General features: G+C 36.3%; 2 protein-coding genes across 3 annotated transcripts in view; one reads left to right on the plus strand and one right to left on the minus strand.

The window, feature by feature from the left end:
* Positions 1 to 4,468, plus strand: part of slc7a14a (solute carrier family 7 member 14a) — a 110,957-nt gene extending 106,489 nt beyond the window's left edge. Inside the window, exon 9 of one of the 2 annotated variants that reach the window (XM_087239831.1) lies at positions 1,132 to 4,468. In XM_087239831.1, the coding sequence (XP_087095957.1) occupies positions 1,132 to 1,496 (365 nt within the window). In that variant the 3' untranslated portion in view covers positions 1,497 to 4,468. 2 annotated transcript variants of the gene reach the window in all.
* A 5,977-nt stretch (positions 4,469 to 10,445) lies between these two features.
* Positions 10,446 to 14,301, minus strand: cldn11a (claudin 11a). Its single transcript, NM_001002624.1, is given in 3 exon segments — positions 10,446 to 11,171; positions 11,923 to 12,087; positions 13,929 to 14,301. Coding segments are annotated over 3 exon segments (648 nt in total). The 5' UTR covers positions 14,155 to 14,301; the 3' UTR covers positions 10,446 to 10,914.
* Between the last annotated feature and the right edge of the window lie 5,069 nt (positions 14,302 to 19,370).

A 19,370-nucleotide genomic window follows, 5' to 3' on the forward strand; every position in this document is an offset into this window, starting at 1 on the left:
TGATCCAAAAGCCTCTAAGAGTGTTTTAAAATCTGGCATATTTAGTTCGGTTGAATCGAACTAGAGATTGTTTTTTGAGATTGAGAAAAAATATTTGTGGACAGCGCTTTAGCAACAATTGTAAACATAGAGAGAGAGATAGAGAAAACATTACCTGATGGGTCGTTGGTAATATTTCCGTAAGATGACTATGTCGCAGTTTAGCTAAGTTAATTCAAGCCTAGTTACTCCTGAAGTGACTTGAGATACGCCTTCGCCATTTGCAATGCATTAAAGCATTGTTATCCAGCCGCATCCACGCTTCATTCTCGAAATTTATAGTTTTTATAGTTTCTAAAGTGAAGAATACAAAATATATAGTATACATAGTACCAGGGATACAGTCAGCCATTGCAGTCATCACATTTTGTGTCTGCTGGTTTGTTTACTTGTGGGATTTCCATTGGCATTTTCCCGCATGTTAATTCTGACAAATAAAAGCAGTTTAGGAAATATGTTCAATAACATCTGGCCAATGAGTGATGTGGATTTTGTCACATGACTGGATTTTAGTTCTTTTCAACTGGTTTGGACCAAAGCAATCAGTGGGGTGTGAAAAAGGCCTCAAAATGGCAGAAAACTGCTACAATGTATCATTTGTTGTCCTTGGTCCGGACCAAATGAACCGAAGTTCACAGATGTAAAAGCACCCTAAGTCCCATATGAAATGTTTTTCTAAAATTTGTATTTTTCTCAGGCTCCTGTTTGTAGGTTCAATTACTTCATTTTATGGTGATGGATAGGTTCCTTTGATTGCATTTAATGTGAATCAACATAAGCATGCCAGCCTGAGAAAAAAAGCCTATTTTAGAAGAAAATGTCTTATTGGCACTTAGAGGCTTTTGGATCTGAACTCTTCACATACTGATATACAATCAATTGAATAATGAAATAAATGGTTCTCAAGTTTATCCCTCATAAAGAGCAGACTAAAGTCTCCTCAGTCAGTGCTTTGCTGTGTTTTATTGGTGTTTATTTGGTCAATAAAAACTTGGATCAAAATTTTATACTATTTGAACACACTGAGTGCTAACATTTGTACAGTACATTAGCTTATGCACTGTTTGTGTTGTCTGTGTCTCATCGCTTCAGGTGTTTTGATCTACTTTGGCTATGGCATGTGGAACAGCACTCTGGAGATCACAGCACGTGAGGAGGAAGCTCATGCCAGCACATACCAGCGATACGACATGGGTGTGGATGACAACTTTGCAGTGGATGACGACCTGTACCCTTCTGGAGACCAAGGACCGTTCCAGAACTGGGGCAAAGGTGGCCAGCAGAAACAGCCACAACAGGAGCAGAGCGAGCCTCAGTCTGATGGCCTGGACAGGTTGGACAACCACAGGACCTCCTCTTCCTCTTCACACAGCAGAGCCAAAAGCAAAGCTAGCAAACCCAGCCCGGGTTTTGAGGCGCTGGTGGTCGACGACGATCTGGATGATCCTTTGGAATGAGAATGTAACCTGAATGTACTCATCTGCCAAGAACCCTTGGGCTAGGTTGTTATGTCTCTGCAATGAGTTTTTATTTTCCTTCATTACCTTCATTTGCAGCAGTTTTTTCACTACTGACAGGATAATGAGAATGTTCAAGATCGGATTTCACTTTAAGAATCCTTTTTAAATCCCTTAAAGTCTATAAATTCCCTATTTTTAAACAATATAGCCCCTAATTTTTACTGTAGTGAAACTATTCCGCACTTAAATTGACACCGTTTTTATCCAAGGCAATGAGGAAGCGATTCATCGTAAAGAGGCGAATAATCACAAGTGCTTTTTCAAAGATTATCAAGGATGAGTGAAATGATAGCGATTTTGCTTGTTCAGCAGGATGCAGTTTAATACACACTGAAGAGATATTTGTGTTTGGAAATACGAATAGAAGATCATTCCACCAGCAAGAAATGAGAATGTTCTGATTTTCTGCCTCTCTGTGTAGATATATAGATCCACTGTTTCACTTGAACGCAACAGATGCCTATTTCAAGTAATTTACATTAACTAGCATAATATTTATGAGTGATTAATCACGACGCTTTTAGTTATCGCAACTTTTCCCAATGCAAACTTCTTTCAGCTGTCAAAAGGACGTGCATTCACAGGTCACGTCCACTTCCAGTCTATTTTTATTTGGAGTTGATATAAAAACCAGCTGAAACATTGCCATGTGAAGCCCTTAAAGCAATTTGCACTCTTCAGTTTTGTCAGTAAGCTGCTCTTGTTTTCAATTAATTTGAATTTTAGACATAAACGGTTAATTTCGAAAAGCAAAGATAGATGCTAGCCATAACATAAGATGGGGAATGATATGAAAAACCAAGCAGAATCAAAGGCCCGCTGTAACATCTAGCCCAAGTGAGGTTTGGACTGTAGGTTGTCGCAAATAGTCATGGGAATTTGCTTGCAATAGTGCCTTCATCTGTCAGTGTGTGCTTTAAATATGACCATCGAGGTGTCCATGCTTGTTTGTTTGTCGACATATATCCATGGGTTTGTTTTCCCGGTGAAGGTGCCTGTCAGCCGTCACGTTCCACCATCATTTCATTTTCCGTGCCAGTGACTCCGCTTCATCCTTGCAAGCAGGCAGCTCTGTGTAAACGCAGACGGTGTGACCACAGTGCGGTTTGTGTCTCTCGGCTGGTCAAAAAAAGAGAAGAGAATGTAAAGAAGTGAAATTTGCATGTGGTGGGGAGCCTGTTGTTTTTGTTTTTAATCTGGCTGTGCTCTTCTGCTGTTCCCCCATAATTCATGTGGAGTTAAACCGATCTGTCCAGTCTAACTTTATCTGTGCTACAGCTCTGCCAGCCGAAAAAGGCAACAAAAAAAAAGAAAAGAAACCAACCAATCCAGGCCTCAAATGCACATTATGTCATATTGCTTTAAATGTTTCTACCCTTTTGTGTTTGTGATGAATCTTTAAAAACTTAAAAAAACAAAACTAAAGATCACAAGTTGTGTCTTTGAGTCATTTTTGGGGCCTGGATTGGTTTTTTTATCCTGCATCTGGTCTATGATGTGATTATTTGTCGCTGTGGCATTTTGCTGAATGTGTAGCATGTTCAGGGCCCAGAGTAAAACTATGTTTGTGAGTATTTGCATGTGTGGTGACCGTCGAAAGACTTGATGTAACTCTCAAATGTAGCATTCTGAGAGACGAGGGTAACAGCCTGCCCACCGTACACCCCTGAACCCTCCTCGTCCCCGAGTGGCCTCTGTTTACAAAAGCAAGCCAAAGTCTGCAACCTTTGTTTACCGTATCCGACAAAAAGACACCGTTTTACTTCCGTAGAGTAGAGCACCACAGTGTGGAGGCGTGAGATATTGAGGAGAAGTATTTTTTTACAGGCGTTTCATACCTTAAGGTTCTCCGTTGGGGTAGTGTAGCCACCGCCGGTGGTCTTTTGTGGCTTCGCTTATGTTTTCAGCAGAACTTCTAAAGAAAAGTGGAGAAAGCATATATTTTTAATGACCTCTTTCTAGACTGAGATACTTTGATGGAGATTTTGTTTTCATTTATTGTTAGAAAAGAAAAAAAAGTTCAAAGGAGGAAAGATATTAAAGGGATAGTTCAGATAAAAATGAAGAATCTGTCATCCTTTATTCATATAAATGAAAAACGAGAGACTTTTTTTGTACATGCAATTTAAGTTCAATGGGTTCAGTAATGTTTTGGAACCTACTGACTTTGAATAGACATAAAAAGTAAAAATATAACTGGGAACACTTTATTTTGATGGTTCATTTGAGTATTAGTAGACTGTCTGCTGAATATCTGTTGAAACTGCTGCCAAACAGACATTTAACTGACTATAAGAAACTTTGCAAGTACATGTCAACTTACACTAACCCTTACCCCAACCTAACAGTCTACTTATAATCTAATGAGAATTAGTTGTAACGTAGATGCAATGTAACTTAATTCAACAAACAGACCATCAAAATAAAGTGTGACTCTAAAAAAAAGCAAATGTCATAGCAAAACAGGAGTAAAGGATGACAAAAATATTAATTTGCAGACGAACTATGTAGATTAAAATCTACATACAGAAATATTTTATTAAAAGCCTGTCTGAGAAAAAAAAAGTCTTTCCACTATTGCTTTTAAAGTCAGCTACTATTTGTTATTTGTCTCTGATAAAAAGGTACAGTGTTTGTACTTTGTGAACTATCTTTCCTGCTATCATAGTTTGTTCGGTATTTGTTCAGGAAATGTGGAGATTGGCTTCCCTTGCAAATCTGATCTTTGTTTCTGCTGTATATTTTGGTATGAAGTGGATGTATTCTGGTTTCAATGACTTTTTTTTGTTTAAAAGAACCTATTTATTGTTTCTTCTACTTGTGGTTTTGCTCTCCCGTTGCACTGTGTAATGAAATGTTAATATTGCTTCCAATGCAACAATGAAAGTCATTTATTGCAGATCAGATAAGCGTGACTCTTGGTTTTCCTTTCGCTTTAAGGCGGTCTCACAAAGAACTGAAATCAGAGGTAATACATATCCTCACATGGGTGGCTTGTGTAAGCGGCGCAGGCCTGCTCTGTTTCCTGTGGGGTGGAGCGGTGAGCCTAGAATAATAGCAAACCGAGGGCCGTACCTGAGCACAAAACAAACATGGTCATACTGCTAGGTGCGACACTGGCTATGCAGAGGAATGAGATATACAGATCCAGACGTTCTGTTTCATTATCATTGCTGCATTGGTGGTCGATGTGGTACAATATGGTTTGGAAAATTCTCAAATTCATATTCATACAGTTCAGACCCGTCTGTCTGTATGGCGCAGACATCGACACAACCTGAAGCACACTCCTTTTTTTGGGGGGAGAGTCTTCATACGTGTTATTCCTATGAGGCAATCATAGGACGTCATTTGTGTCATCTGTCATCAGCCTGAATCAAGTTTATATGTGATGTCCATCATCTGTTTGGGGGGTGGAAAACACTCCCTCGTTTTGATGCAAAATATCCTGGTGCTAATCCTGGATTTGAGGAAGAAGGTGGGAATACCTTCCTAATGCTCAAAAACACACACACACAAGTAATATGCACTTTTATGCTTATGCAAATATACTTATTAGATGCTTTAATCTTCATACATACTAATACTTATGCAAAAGGTGATACTGACTCACCGCACAGAGTATTAGACATTTCCTGTAAAACAGTTTATGTTTATAAAACATTCTGGAAACTGCTGTTTTTTTTTTCTATTCAGTTCAAGGTCAGTGTCATACTGTGATATTGTAATCCGTAACATTCTTTTACTTAAGTATTTGGCATCACTACGCAATTCTGTAATACTTTTATGCTCAGTAGTATCAGTTTTCCAAGGAAAACACAGCAGAGCTAAAACTAGTACATCATGGTTGCTTTATTTCCACATTGGACCTTTGTATAGCATACCTCGTTTGTTTGTTCAAATCCAGATCCACCCTTTTCCAAAATATGCAATGAACATTAAAGGGTCATGAAACCTCACATTTCAGCATGAATCAGTTCTCGACGGTTTTGAACACCATGTAAAATTGGACACGGAACAGCTGACATATATCTGCTTTGTAGTTCACAGAAATGTCACATCAAGCTGATGTGTTTTGATTTCAAATCCAGAGTCATTATAACCGGGTCACAGATCTCATTATGATAGGGTTTTTTCAGTTATCGATTGCAGCTTGTATGCTATCAATTACTGTTAACACTACTCTAACCTGCTGTATTGGACAACAGGGGATCTTTTCGAATGTATTTTCAATTAAATGAAAAAAAATGAAATATATTAAATATAGAAAACAAGTTCTTCTGTAATCGATGATGATAGATGTAGTAAGCTAACAGGTTAGCAGGCTAAAGCTAGGTAAGCTAGTATGCTAAGAACTGTCACCTCACTGTTCACACTTGAAAAATATATATAGTACATGAAGGATTCAGATGCATCTGAAATTTTATTCTAAAATTTGTATTCTACTTGGCCTCCTGTGTTTATGTTGAGTCATTAAATTTTAAAGGTGCTGTGTGTACGCTTGACACCCAGTGGTTGAACTGGGTATTGCACTCCTGGATCAAAAGAAACACAAGTGCAGGTTGTCAGATTGAGGACAGGAGCGAGTGATTTAAACTGTGTTCTAAATAAAAGCAACGGCACCCAATAGAAGGAATATTTTCCATATTAAACAGAATTTTTGAACTAACCAACAGCCCAAATTGATATATTACAAACGGCTTCTATTCCTCACAGATGAACGACAGAAAACTGACAATGATCACCTCAGGTAAACCTCATGTGCTTGATTCAGTATTAAATGCTAACAATATGAGTTTGAATGCCATTTTGCATGGCATTTATTGCCAAATACTGAAAGCAGCAGCAGATAGTTCACCTCAGATCTTGAAAATAAAATAAAACACTTGAAATTGAACTTTAGAACTAAATACATACGAGTGATTCAGCATGTATGTAACGGAGGCCAGCTAGTGAAGTGCTGTGCAGGTAAACCTTGCCTCCTTGTTAGAGCAACAGACTCCCATGCGGAAGGTTGCCGGTTCGATTCCAGCTCGGGGCAGGTTGAGTGGCGTACTTCCGGTGGGGTTACATGTACATTTAATAATGTTAATATGTATTAAATAGTTTATAAATCTTTCCATTTCATTTGGAGTGAGTGCACGTTCTGTGCTTCTGAAAGGCTGTTTTTAAATTTCTGTTGTGTTTTGTCTGGTGCAAACAGCCAAATTGCTCATCACTGCGTATCTTGTCACAAAGCATGTTGTTAGAACACGCGGATACAATGTAACCTGCTCACCTAATATTTACGCTCGTAATATTTATATCATATTTATTTCAATTAATAACCTCATGTGGAACTCTGAATCTGCGTCTCATTTTGGAGTCTGCTACTGTCGACCAGAGGTTGCATTTCAGTCACGGACGCATACTTTCAGAGCCTTTTTTAATGAATGAATGAAATACGTGGTTTTCATCAAAGGCAACTCGGGGTGCTGAAATATGATTGGCTGAAGTGGCATTGGGCAGGTTAAAATTACCAAAACAAAGACAGCGTTTCAGCATGGAAATCACATTTTCAAAGCAGAATATCTGACTTCAGCACTGTTATACAAGAATGTTCACTTGGCATGTTTCTTAAATATCTGCAAACATATTATGTTTTTTTTTTTTTTTTTGATTTAGAAGAGTCAAAAACTTACATACAGCACCTTTAATGGCAGTAAAAAGGACTTATTAATCGGCATAAAACTGTAATTACTCAACCTACACACGGGTGTCTGAGAAAAAATACACATTCAATGCAAGTACATGCAAAGTATAAACTGTTTGTTGAGAAAAGTTCAGGTTTAGATAAATGTATATATCTGCCTGTGAGATGATGACAGTTAAGAAGCTATAGTTAATATGTGAACAGTTAAATTACGTAGTTATACTTATGCTGTTATATTACAGTTATATTACATAAGCATTATTCAGAAATGTTTTTAAATAGTGACACTGGTGGTTGTTACAGTAAGTAATCTGTTGGCACAACTTGCTGAAACTGAATGTTGAACATTTATCTTATATACTTACCAAAGGTATTAATAAATATATTATTAAATAAGTTGTAAATAATTTTGCATCAATATTCTGTTAACAAATATCCAGATGCTATCCATGTACATTTAGATGAATGCATTGCAAAACAAGGTGTTTTCTAGTTGTTTATGGTTTTGAATTGTATTATCGGATCTTGATCTCTGCTCCAACAACCTTAGATCTTAAAAAATTTTATCTCTACAGTTTAACAAAGTGACTTTTATTGACATTTTTAGAAGTTTGAATCAGTATTTTGCATAAGAAACAATATATTTCAAATAGCTGAAATAACATCAAATGTTCTCGTAGCTCATTACTGTTTTTGTACCATTTTACATGACCAACCAAGATATTTCTTCAAATAAATTTAGTTTAAAAATTGTAAAAGCAGAGATCAACATCCCATAATGCAATGTGAAAATGTGAATAAATGGAAAACACCTATTAAAACATAAATTACAGAATACTGTGCTAATATTTCCTGTGTTTGACCCAAATTTTAAGTGAAGTGCTTAGATAGCGTTATAGTAAAGCTTATTTTTCAGAAGCTTCTAATGACAGCCACAGGGACTCAAAGTTTTTAGCAGTTTTTAGGAAGTTTTTAGTAAACCCAGATAGAGCTTGATTATTTGGTCCAGGTGTGTTTAATTATGGTTGAAGCTAAAATCTACAGGACCATGTTTAGGCACACCTGATTTTAGTTAATGGGGCTTATTCTGACATATATTTTGTTGCACTTGTCCTATAAGTGCATTACCCTAGTCATTGGGGTAAAGACAATAGAATGCACAAGAGTTTTAATTGAAATTTTTTGAATGTAATGCAAAAATGAAAAATAAAAATATATAATTAAATGCAGTGATCAATATGGCAGCTCTAGCAAAAACCTTGCATTCTTGTAAAGGAGCCAATCGTCATAAGCTAAGGTCTAATCATAATTGTGAGGAAGGGGTTGGCTCTTCAACAATTTTTATTCAAGTATTCAACAAAAACGGCGTGAAAAAAAGAGAGCTGAAAAAGAGTAAATATTTGCCTCACCAACATAATAAATATATTTGTATAAAGCTTGAAATCTTTAACAAATGTTCTCTGGTTCTGGAATCTGTATGAAACGAATGTAAAGTCTTTCTCATCTTCCTCAATTCTCAACATCTTGAATAATCTTTTGCCTCTGCCAATAAAATGCAAATCACACGACAGCAATAACATAAACACATAAACACCCACAAACTTGTAAACAGCAAGTCGCTGTTGTTTTGGCAGGAAATTTGCCATAAGAAATATGTTTGGAATGACCTCTGAAGACCACAGAGATCAGATGTGGCAATGCATAACGTCTAAGTTATTGATTCTTGTGGTTGTTATCCTCCAGAAACGGCCAGAAAGGAGGTTGTAGCAAATTTGTTCCCTTCGGGGAGCGCATTTGTATCAACTCGGTCAGCCTGAAAGACATCAGCTTTTTGTTATGATCGAAAAGATTAGAAACACAATTTATGTGTCGGTGGGTGCTATATTTCATTGCTGATTTTAAATATTAAATATAATCATAAGCTTGGCAAACGGTTTTAGAGAATTTGATGTTTGCCCTTTCAAAGAGATTTGGGCTGCGTTCCAGTGCATTTTCACACACGCACTTGCGAACTTCCCTTCCCTTGTTCCCTCAGGGGAATCCCCAATGCCATTTTGAAGTGCATTCCACTTCATCAAGTGAATGAGGGAAGCTTTCATGGAACTTACATGGAATTGGCTTCATATGTTCTCTCCAGCACCTATATGTCCCAGTTTTCAGTGTGATTGTGAGATCACAACAGTGTAGTTTTAATAGTTTAAGGCATTCCTTTTAAACCCATTCGGATGTTCCACCAGTAGTAGACACTTGTGTAATGTAATCAGTGGCGTACAGCCAAGGGAACTAGACGAAGTGAAGTTAGCGAGTGCAGGGCATAAAAATTTGGACTGGAATGCAGCCAGGAGCTTCGCTTGCATTCCTGATAGTTGATTCAAAGATGGCCGCCAAGTGAAATGACTGGCCTTAAAGGTACTTTGTTGGGGGCACATATTTGTTTGACACCATTCTTAAGGTGTAGAATAATTTCTGTCACCACAAACACAAGTATCTCAAACAGTGTTTCATGACCCTTTAAAAAGGCAGTAACTACAGTCGAACTACAGTATCTCTGCAAGCTTCAACTGTGAAGAAAGAAGGCTGCATTACCGTTATAACATATTCTGCCATTTTAGGTCTGTCTCTATCTTTACTTTAGGCAGCCATTTGTAGCCATATTTGGGAAAGATATATTCAGTTGAAACCAGTACAATTTTTCATTGAGCTTTCTTCACCCAAAACTACCTCTAACCAAAGACAAAACTCTTAAGACTTTTAAATAAGCAATATTCCCATCATTTTTATATAGTGACTAAATTAGCTGTGTTTTTTCACAGATATATGTTGCATGCGACCTCAGGATTCAAACTTTTTAACTTCATTGTACCAAGAAATGTGTGCAAGGACCCCGACTCTCAAGCAGAGCATTAATCATCCTTTATGCTTGATTGCGACGTTAACCTTTAATCAGTGCTGTCTGCCAGTTGCCTATCGCTCGTAATGGGACAAGCTTCTCTTTGGAGTAATAGAAATCGATACAGTACATGTCTTGGGTGGCTGAATCGTGTGTGTGTCTCAAGTGCTTTTAGTGAGAATGAATGAGTGCTTTAATGATGATGCACTACACCTGCCTGTCTATCTGACATCTGCAGATGGCATACAGTAGGCACTACTGCAGAGAGCGATTCAAAACTGTAAAAATCACCATTTCACAGACATTTTCACATGGATTATATTGTTTAATACAAAAAAACAGAGAGATAAAACTGCATACAAGTACTACAATAAATAATATTGCTAAATAATACTGCTTTGGTCCAATTTTGGTGCAATCTAGTCTGATCGGTTATTCTGAAATGCTCTGAAATGAAAATACAGCTGTACAAACATGAGAAGTTTAGAATGAAAACAACACTGGCAAATACTGTTAGTATTCAAATAGCAATGTAAAAACATTTCTTACTACAAAAATACAACTTTAAATGACACTGTATGAGCAGAATCAGTAGAAGACTTCTTGAACAGCAAATCCTTCAGTGCAGGTCCTTCACCAGCGATTGTCCCTTCTTCCGAGTTCAGCTTTATGATTACTATCCAAAGAGACACCGCTATAAAGAAACATGGCTGAAATAAGAAAGAGAGAGAAAAAAGGGAGTGGAAATCAGATGTGATCTGTAATCCAGAAGCTCAGACGTGAGCGCTTTTGGCGTGGTTGGTGGAGGTGGGGCCTGTGTGGGCAGGGCCTTGTTTGGAGTAGTAGAATCGGTTGTTTTCAGTGTATGTAGCAGGACTGTCCACTGAACAGCAGCTGATTATACAGCCTCCCAGCAGACAGAGAGCTGTCCCCACCCATCCTGAATACAGAGAAAAGCCAAAGGACATCAGACCCTTCTCGTGATGGGCCCCGATGGGAAACCACACAGTGGAGACGATGCCACAGAAAGCTGAGGAAGTAAAGACAACATTAAATACACATTAATGTTGTATTAAGACTTAAATGAGAGAGCAATAAAGAGTTTCCTACTATATTTTGACTGAAACCTTGATAACTGAACAAAGTAAATTTTAATATTAGCAAAATAGGCCAGATACTCCCGACAGAATAATTGTCCAGTTGGATCAATCAATCTATATATATATATATATATATATATATATATATATATATATATATATATATATATATATATATATATATATATATATATATATATATATATATATATAGTATAGATTCTATGAATATTATAGGTTCTTATAGAAACCATTGGTGTAAATAAAGGACAACCAGCAAAAATCAGTCCAGGGCACTCGAACAAAGTGAAAAAAATATATATATTTTAATACATATATTTTATATTTTAAATATATATATATATATATATATATATATATATATATATATATATATATATATATATATATATATATATATATATATTAAAATATATATATTTTAAACAAAACTATATTTTTAAATATTTTCCTCATGTTTTGAGTGCTTTGGGATGTTTTTTGCTGTTTATTCTGATGAATTCCTAACTCGGATAGCACCGACTCATTATTTAAGTTACCCCTGAGCAATTTTTTTTTTATTTTATAAATAAAGGCCTTTTTGTTTTTAGGGCAGCATTCAGTGGGGTATTTAATGAGTATAATATGACTTTAATTCCACAAGTATAAAAAGACACCTACCTGTCAGCAGTATTAGGATTCCTCCGAGCACTGATCGCTTGTTCTTGGCACTTTCTGGTTCACCTCCAAGGTTAATACAGGACATGGACATGAGCACCATCACAACGGCAGGCAATCCAAGAATCGATGCTGTGACCATTAGAGCTCGAGACGTCTGGATGTATGCTTAATGAAGAAAAGAAAGGTGATTTTAATCATGAATTCAGAAAAGTGAAATGAAAATGCTGAATTGTAATGATTTTTAGAATTTTGTTACACTAAAAACTCCTGGTTGCCTTTAATTTTTAAGCTGAATCAAATTCACCGTATGAGTCCATTGAACTTATATGATGTTTAACTAACTTAAAACTGTTTGCGTAACTTAAGTAAAATTAAGTTAGAACATGTTTAGCTTAGTTTAATAAGTTACAAAGACCTAAAACATATGCTGTCAGGACTAATTGATCGTATATTTTTTACAGTGTAGTTATTTTTATACAGGATGTAAAAATACACTTTTAAAAAGATAATACATTATTTGTTTGTAAATTGTCACAAGATTTTAGGAAATATAATTTTTTTTTTATTTGACATTCATCTAGAGTTGGTTAAGAACCCCTTTAGAAAAGGAATATTTTTTATTCATTTCTCAGTAAATATATTGACAATAAGTTTCATTTTGGAGCATTTAAGCAGCATCTTTAGGAATAAATAAAAGAGAAAACATTTAAATTCAAACGAGTCATTGCAAATAAAAAACTACAAAACTAAAAAAATTCAACTGAATTTGATATATTTTGTGTTTCTCTTTATTTTGTTTATTAAAATGTTATTTAATATTTTCCTTAACATTAATTTGGGTGTAATTTTTTGACTAATCTTATGTGTGGGTTTTTTTTTTATCTCATGTGGGTTTTTTATCTTATGTGTTTGTTTGTTTGTTTGTTTGTTTGTTTGTTTGTTTGTTTGCTTAGATTTGTTCCAGTTTTAGATTTGGTGCTCAAATAGTTTAATATTGTTAAGCCTCCTTATAATCAAAATTATTAATTTAAAAGAGAAATCTGTAATGGATTTAATCATTTATACACTATATGAAACAAAGATTATTGAAATGTGTTTTGCAAAAAAAGTGCTTTTACAGTTTTCGACATTAACTCTTTCAATTGAGTTCAAGGTATTATTAGCTTTTGAATTGTTTGTGAAATTGTCTAGATTCTGCTCTAATAATTTAATGTGTAAACTTTAACTTTTAACTTCAATTATACAAAAATAAATAAAACTTTAAAAACAATTCATATTATATTAATATAGCCTAATATTTTTATTTTATTACAATCAAGAGTGGATTTAGTGACTTGGGGCCCTAAACAATTACAGCCAGGGGGCCAAAATATCTAAAATGCACCTTGTGTACTTTTTGTGTCGATTTTTTATTTTGTTGTGGGGTTTTTTTTTAATATAATTTGATATCAATTTATACATTGTATCATAATGTAAAATAGTAATAGCATGTCAAGCACCTTGTAAAATGTTTTAAAACGATTTGTTTTCTTAAGATGAATTCACAACTAAACCTGCTAAATAATGAACTATTTCGTTTTTAAAACTAACTCTATACTAATTAGACCACAAGACTGCTCCATGATTAAAGAAAGGGGACACATTTGCCCAGATGTAATTACATTTATTCAACAATTACGTCAAAATTAAAATTTTTAGACCCTCTCCGTACAAAATATGATAGAAAGTATGTTATATCTAATTTATAGTATCATGTATACTTATTTGGAGACCCTCAGATTTACTGGCGCCCTTAAGCGGCCGCTTACCTTGATTATTGCTTAAATCCGCCCCTGATTACAATAAACATGCCACTACTTAGCACTTTTCATTGGCATTTTATCTTTATTCTAACAAATAAGAAAACAGCTTTGTCTTTTACGGTTTTCAATCTTGGTAAGAAATTAATAAAATAGATAAACTCTTAAGAAGTATCTTTTTTTTTCTTTTTTTTTTTTCAGACGTACCTGGAAGCTCGAGAATCTGCGTGAGTGTGATGCAGTGATAAAGCGCAGTTGAGATCACACAGTCTGCCCACAACCCCTTGGCCTCCAGTTCATCCATCTTCCTGCAGGTGTTCATTTGATATTTACAGGTGAAGACCCATTCGTTGGTGGCAGTGGCGACGATTAGCCCGATCCAGCCGAGAAAACTCATCACAAAACCCGTGAACTGTAAGCAAGTATTGGCCATGGTGTACAGTGTGCGCAAAAAAAGTGTCCAACAGGCAAAAAAAAGGTCCACTTTTAAACAATCAGTTGATCTAAAGCCAAACAAGTTAACTTGGTAGAATAAATCAGATGATGGTATCCAGGCGTGTTAATCCATTGTGTAAAAAGTGATGATGAGTTGTAGATCCTGATTGCGCGCAGTTTTCTGAGTTGATATAATAAGAGAGTCCCGTTAGTTGAGCGATTTATATTGTAGACACAAAAAACGTCAGCCAATCACAGGACAAGAGGCAAACACCAAGGTTACTCCTTATCCCTCGTTTCACGTCATTCTCCTGTTTTCCCCTAAGGTTATTGTCTGTAATGTAGCCGGCTAAAGAATACATGAAGAACGTGTAAAAGTGACGAATTGCTTTATTTACAGACCACTCCTCAAAAGTGCGAGTTTGAATTGACTAAATGTTAGAGTTTTGTTTTCTCAGGTGGTTTTTGATAGTCCAGCAGCACCTCTGAGTGAAGCTGAATATTTGATGTATGCTGCCCTCTGGTGGCTTATTTCTCAGGTTGTTTAAGTATAAAAATCAAAGTAACACATTTAGTTTTGTTTTAAATGAACTCAGATAGATCACCCAAAAAACTGATAATTCTGTCATCATCGTTTTCTCTCTCCTGTTCAAAACACAAAAAAGAAGATATTTTAAAGAAAGCTGGAAACCTGTAACCATTGACTTCATTAGTATTTGTTTTTCCTAAGCCAGGGAATGTCCAAGCTTGGTCCTTGAGGGCCGGTTTCCTGCTAATTTTAGCTCCAATTTGCTTCAACACACCTCCCTGGAAGTTTCTAATATACCTAGAAAGAGCTTGATTAGCTGGTTCAGGTGTGTTTACTTGGAGTTGTCCTTAGCCGATAGTTACAGGTTTTTAGCTTTCTTCAAAATATCTTGTTTTGTGTTTAACAGAAGAAAGAAACTCATAACAGTTTATAAACACTTGAAAGTGACGAAATAGTGAGAACAATATAATTTTGCTTGGGAACTGTCCCTTTAAGATTGTAATATGTTAATTTTCCCTCTAATGCTGCTTGCTATGCGCATATTTAAATGTTCCCACTGAAGATTTTTTTGCTGTTATTATGTAAATCAAACATAGAGAGTATTTTTGTAGACAAGAAAACACTATTTCAGTTTATTTTTACCAAACTTTAACATTTAATTACTGCTGATTGTTTTAAATGTGGCGACGCAGTGGTGCAGTAGGTCAGTTGGCATTTTTTGTGTGAAGTTTGCAAGTTCTCTTTGCGTTTGCGTGGGTTTCCTCAGGGTGCTCTGGTTTCCCCCACAGTCCAAAGACGTGTGGTACAGGTGAAATGGGTAAACTAAATTGGCCATAGTATATGTGTGTGAATGTGTATGGATGTTTCCCAGAGATGGGTTGCACCTGGAAGGGCATCCACTGTTGACAACATATGCTGGATAAGTTGGAGGTTCATTCCGCTGTGGAGACACCAAATAAATAAAAGAACTTAGCCGAAAATGAATGAATGAATGAATGAATTATTAATTAATTAGTTTTAATTGTTGAACATTTCAAGAGACAAGCCTCGTCTGAAAGTTTGAAGTAGTTTTAAAGTTCAAATAATTGAAGTAGTTTTAAACAGTTGGCATAGAAAGGGATAACATATATGTTAGCATGTTTTTTTCAGTTTTCAGTTCTGAGTGGATGCTAAGGTGTTGCTAATTGGTTGTTAGGGTGTTCTGAATGGTTACTAATGTGTTGCTTGGGTGTTCAGAGTGGTTGCTAGGTGGTTGTTAAGGCCTTGCTAGGGTGTTTTAACTGGTTGTTAAGGCGTTGCTAGACGGTTGCTAAGGTGTTCTAAATGGTTGATAGGCGACTGCTAAGATTTTGCTAAGCGCTTGCTAGGGTATTCGAGGTTGCTGTTAATGTATTGCTAAATGATTGCTAGGGTATTCTGAGTGGTTGATAGGTGGTTGCTAGGTTGTGCCTATGCCATTGCTAGTGTGTTCTGAGTAGCTGCTAAGGCATTGCTAGGGTGTTTTACGTGGTTGCTAGGGTGTTCTGAGTGGTTGCTAAGGCGTTGCTAGGTAGAAGCAAAGATGTTGCTAGGTGGTTGCAAAGGCATTGCTAGGTGGTTGCTAAGGTATGGCTAGGCGGTTAATAAGGTGTTGCCAGGTGGTTGCTAGGGTGTTCTTAATGGCTGTTTAGACATTGCTAGTCAGTTGCTAAGGTGTTTTGAGTGATTGCTAGGCATTTGTTAAGGTTTTGCTAAGTGGTTGCTAGGGCGTTCCAGGTAGCTGTTAAGGTGTTGCTAGGTGGTTGTAAGGGTGTTCTGAGTGGTTGCTAAGCGTTGCTAGGTAGTTGCTAAGGCGTTGCTAGGTTGTTCTGAGTGGTTGCTAAGGTGTTCTGAGTGGCTGTTAAGGCATTGCTAGGTAGTTGCTGAGGTGTTATGAGTGGTTGAAAGGCGGTTGCTAAGGTTTTGCTAAGCAGTAGCTAGGGTGTTCTAGGTTGCTCTTAAGGTGTTGCTTGGTGGTTGCTAGGGTATACTGAGTGGTTGATATGTGGTTGCTAAGATGTTGCTACTTGGTTGCTAGGGTGTTCTGAGTGGTTGCTTAGGTGTTGCTAGGCAGTGGCTTAGGTGTTGCTTGGTAGTTGCTAAGGCATTGCTAGGTTGTTCTGAGTGGTTGCTAATGTGTTACTTGGTGGTTGCTAAGGTGTTGGTAGGCTGTTGCTAGGGTGTTCTGAGTGGTTAAGGTGTTGCTAGGCAGTTACTATGGTGTTCTAACTGCCTAGGGGTTGCTAGGGTGCTCCAGGTAGCTGTTAAGGTATTGCTAGGTGGTTGCTAGAGTATTCTGAGTGGTTGATAGGCGGTTGGTGGGGTGTTCTGAGCAGTTGCTAAGGCGTTGCTAGGGTGTTTTATGTGGTTTCTAAGATGTTGCTAGGTGATTGCTAGGGTGTTCTGAGTGGTTGCTAAGGCATTTCTAGGCAGCGGCTAAGGTGTTGCTAGGTAGTTGCTAAGGCATTGCTAGGCAGTTACTATGGTGTTCTGAGTATTTGCTAGGCGGTTGCTAAGGTTTTGTTAAGTGGTTGCTAAGGTGCTCCTGGTAGCTGTTAAGTTATTGCTAGGGTATTCTGAGTGGTTCATAGGCGGTTGCAAGGGTGTTCTGAGTGGTTGCTAAGGCATTGCTAATCGGCAACTAAGGTGTTGCTAGGTAGTTGCTAAGGCATTGCTGGGGGGTTACTAGGTTGTTCTGAGTGGTTGCTAAGGTATTGCAAGGGTGATGCTAGGCAGTTGCTAGCGTGTTCTGAGTAGTTGCTATGGCGTTGCTAGGTGGTTGCTAGATTTTTTCCCAAATTCAGACATGCATACATATATACAATTTTATGTCAAATTAAAATATATATTTTAAGACGCAGTCTATTCCTGTGATTAAAAAGTCTACAACTGTAACATTTATCAGCCTTTTAGTCATTCAGAAGTCATTCAGATTTTTAAAAACTTTGTTATGATTATCATTTTTATTATTATCAGCGGTGAAAACATTGGTATGGGACACATTTTACTTTTCAGAATTATTTGAACAATATAAAGTGCAAACAAACAAATTAATGTCCCCAAATCAATATGTGAAACTTACTGTAAAATGTTTGTATATTATATTGACATGCTATTATGTGGTTTGGGTAGCAACTTAGCATACATGCTGCTCAGAAAATCCTGCTATCTGGTATCTTCTTTTTCTTGTAATGTGTACATCTTTACATACATGTTCCTTAAATGTACCAATATAGAACGTTTAAGGGAAAAACATTTTTAAAAATGTGCTTCCCCAGTGACAGCTTTTGTGCTTTTATTTCAGAGAGTTTCTACAATCTGCTTCATTTTCCTTACATAATGGAGTGTAGTTGGAGCTGGCAATTGCTGTAATGTGGTCAATGAAGGTGAGCTATGAAACAGCCGTGTATGTGCTGACTGTGTGACCTCTGATGAATATAGAGGACATCCTGGCTGAAAGGAATCAGAGCTCAGTCTTGAGTTAATCATCCAGGCTGATTTATCAGATAGGCAGCAGAGATCCAGAGATTGCAGATGATGAAACTGAGGGAGAGAATGGGATATAGAGCTATCAACATTACATCAGGAAACGGATGAGCTTTTGTGTGATCTGGATGTTCAGAAATAGTCCTGAGTCCTGAATTGAAGTGCACTTTACTCTACATACAGTACAGTAGGGATTTTTACCTTTTTATTTATAAAAGAAGCCTATTCTACTCAACAAGGCTGCATTTATTTAACACAAATACAGTAAGAACTGTAACATTGAGAAATATTATTACGATTTTAAATCGCTGCTTTCTTAAGGCAGTATAACATTTGACTTTTTCTTGGGATTTAAAGCAGTTTTTTTGTGCATCATTACACCATTCTTTAGTGTCACAAATATTTGATCAGAAGTCATTTAGAGCTTGTTGGAATATTTATCAATTTTATGCGTGTTCAATAAAAAAGGTCAAGAGAGGTTTTTCTTCAATGTCAAAAATCTTAATAATTTATTGGATACAAATGAATAATTCGAATAATCCTATTCACAGAATTCCGGTATCCTCAATGCAATGCAAGAATCACATTCAGGATGTGCACAACAAATTTAATTGCCTGATTCGTGCTTTTAGCTGATATTAACAGGTGGAGTTTATTAAAATTCGTAACTGGTCAATCATTCTTCAGTGCTCCATTGGCCGCACCCATACATACATCCTCTTTTTCTACTAATTCTCTGCACAACATCAAATGCACATAGAACGTTTCGCTGCAGAGCTCAAGTTAAAATTAGACAATCAGGCCTTTTGCATTTCTTTGAGCTTCATCTACTTCAGAAAATGTTTCATTAGAATGCAAAGCATATCCCACTTAACAGAAAAACTTCAGTTAAATCCCCTTTAGGCAATACAAATACAATTGTTTAATGAAAAGAAAATGAAACAACAACAATAAAAAATATATTCCTTTTTTCACAATAAGCTCATGGAACATTTAGTTATTATTATCACTGTTGAAAACTGTGTGTACATATATATTATATATATTATTATATATATTATATTATATATATTTATTAAAACTATTACTTTTAGAAATGTGTTGAAAAAAACAAAACTTATCTCTGTTAAACAGAAATTGGGAGAAAAAATAAACAGGGGGCTAAAAATTATGACTTCAAC

The sequence above is a fragment of the Danio rerio genome, chromosome 2 (assembly GCF_052040795.2).
Source record: "Danio rerio strain M-AB ecotype USA chromosome 2, GRCz13ab, whole genome shotgun sequence".
Lineage (NCBI taxonomy): Eukaryota > Metazoa > Chordata > Actinopteri > Cypriniformes > Danionidae > Danio > Danio rerio.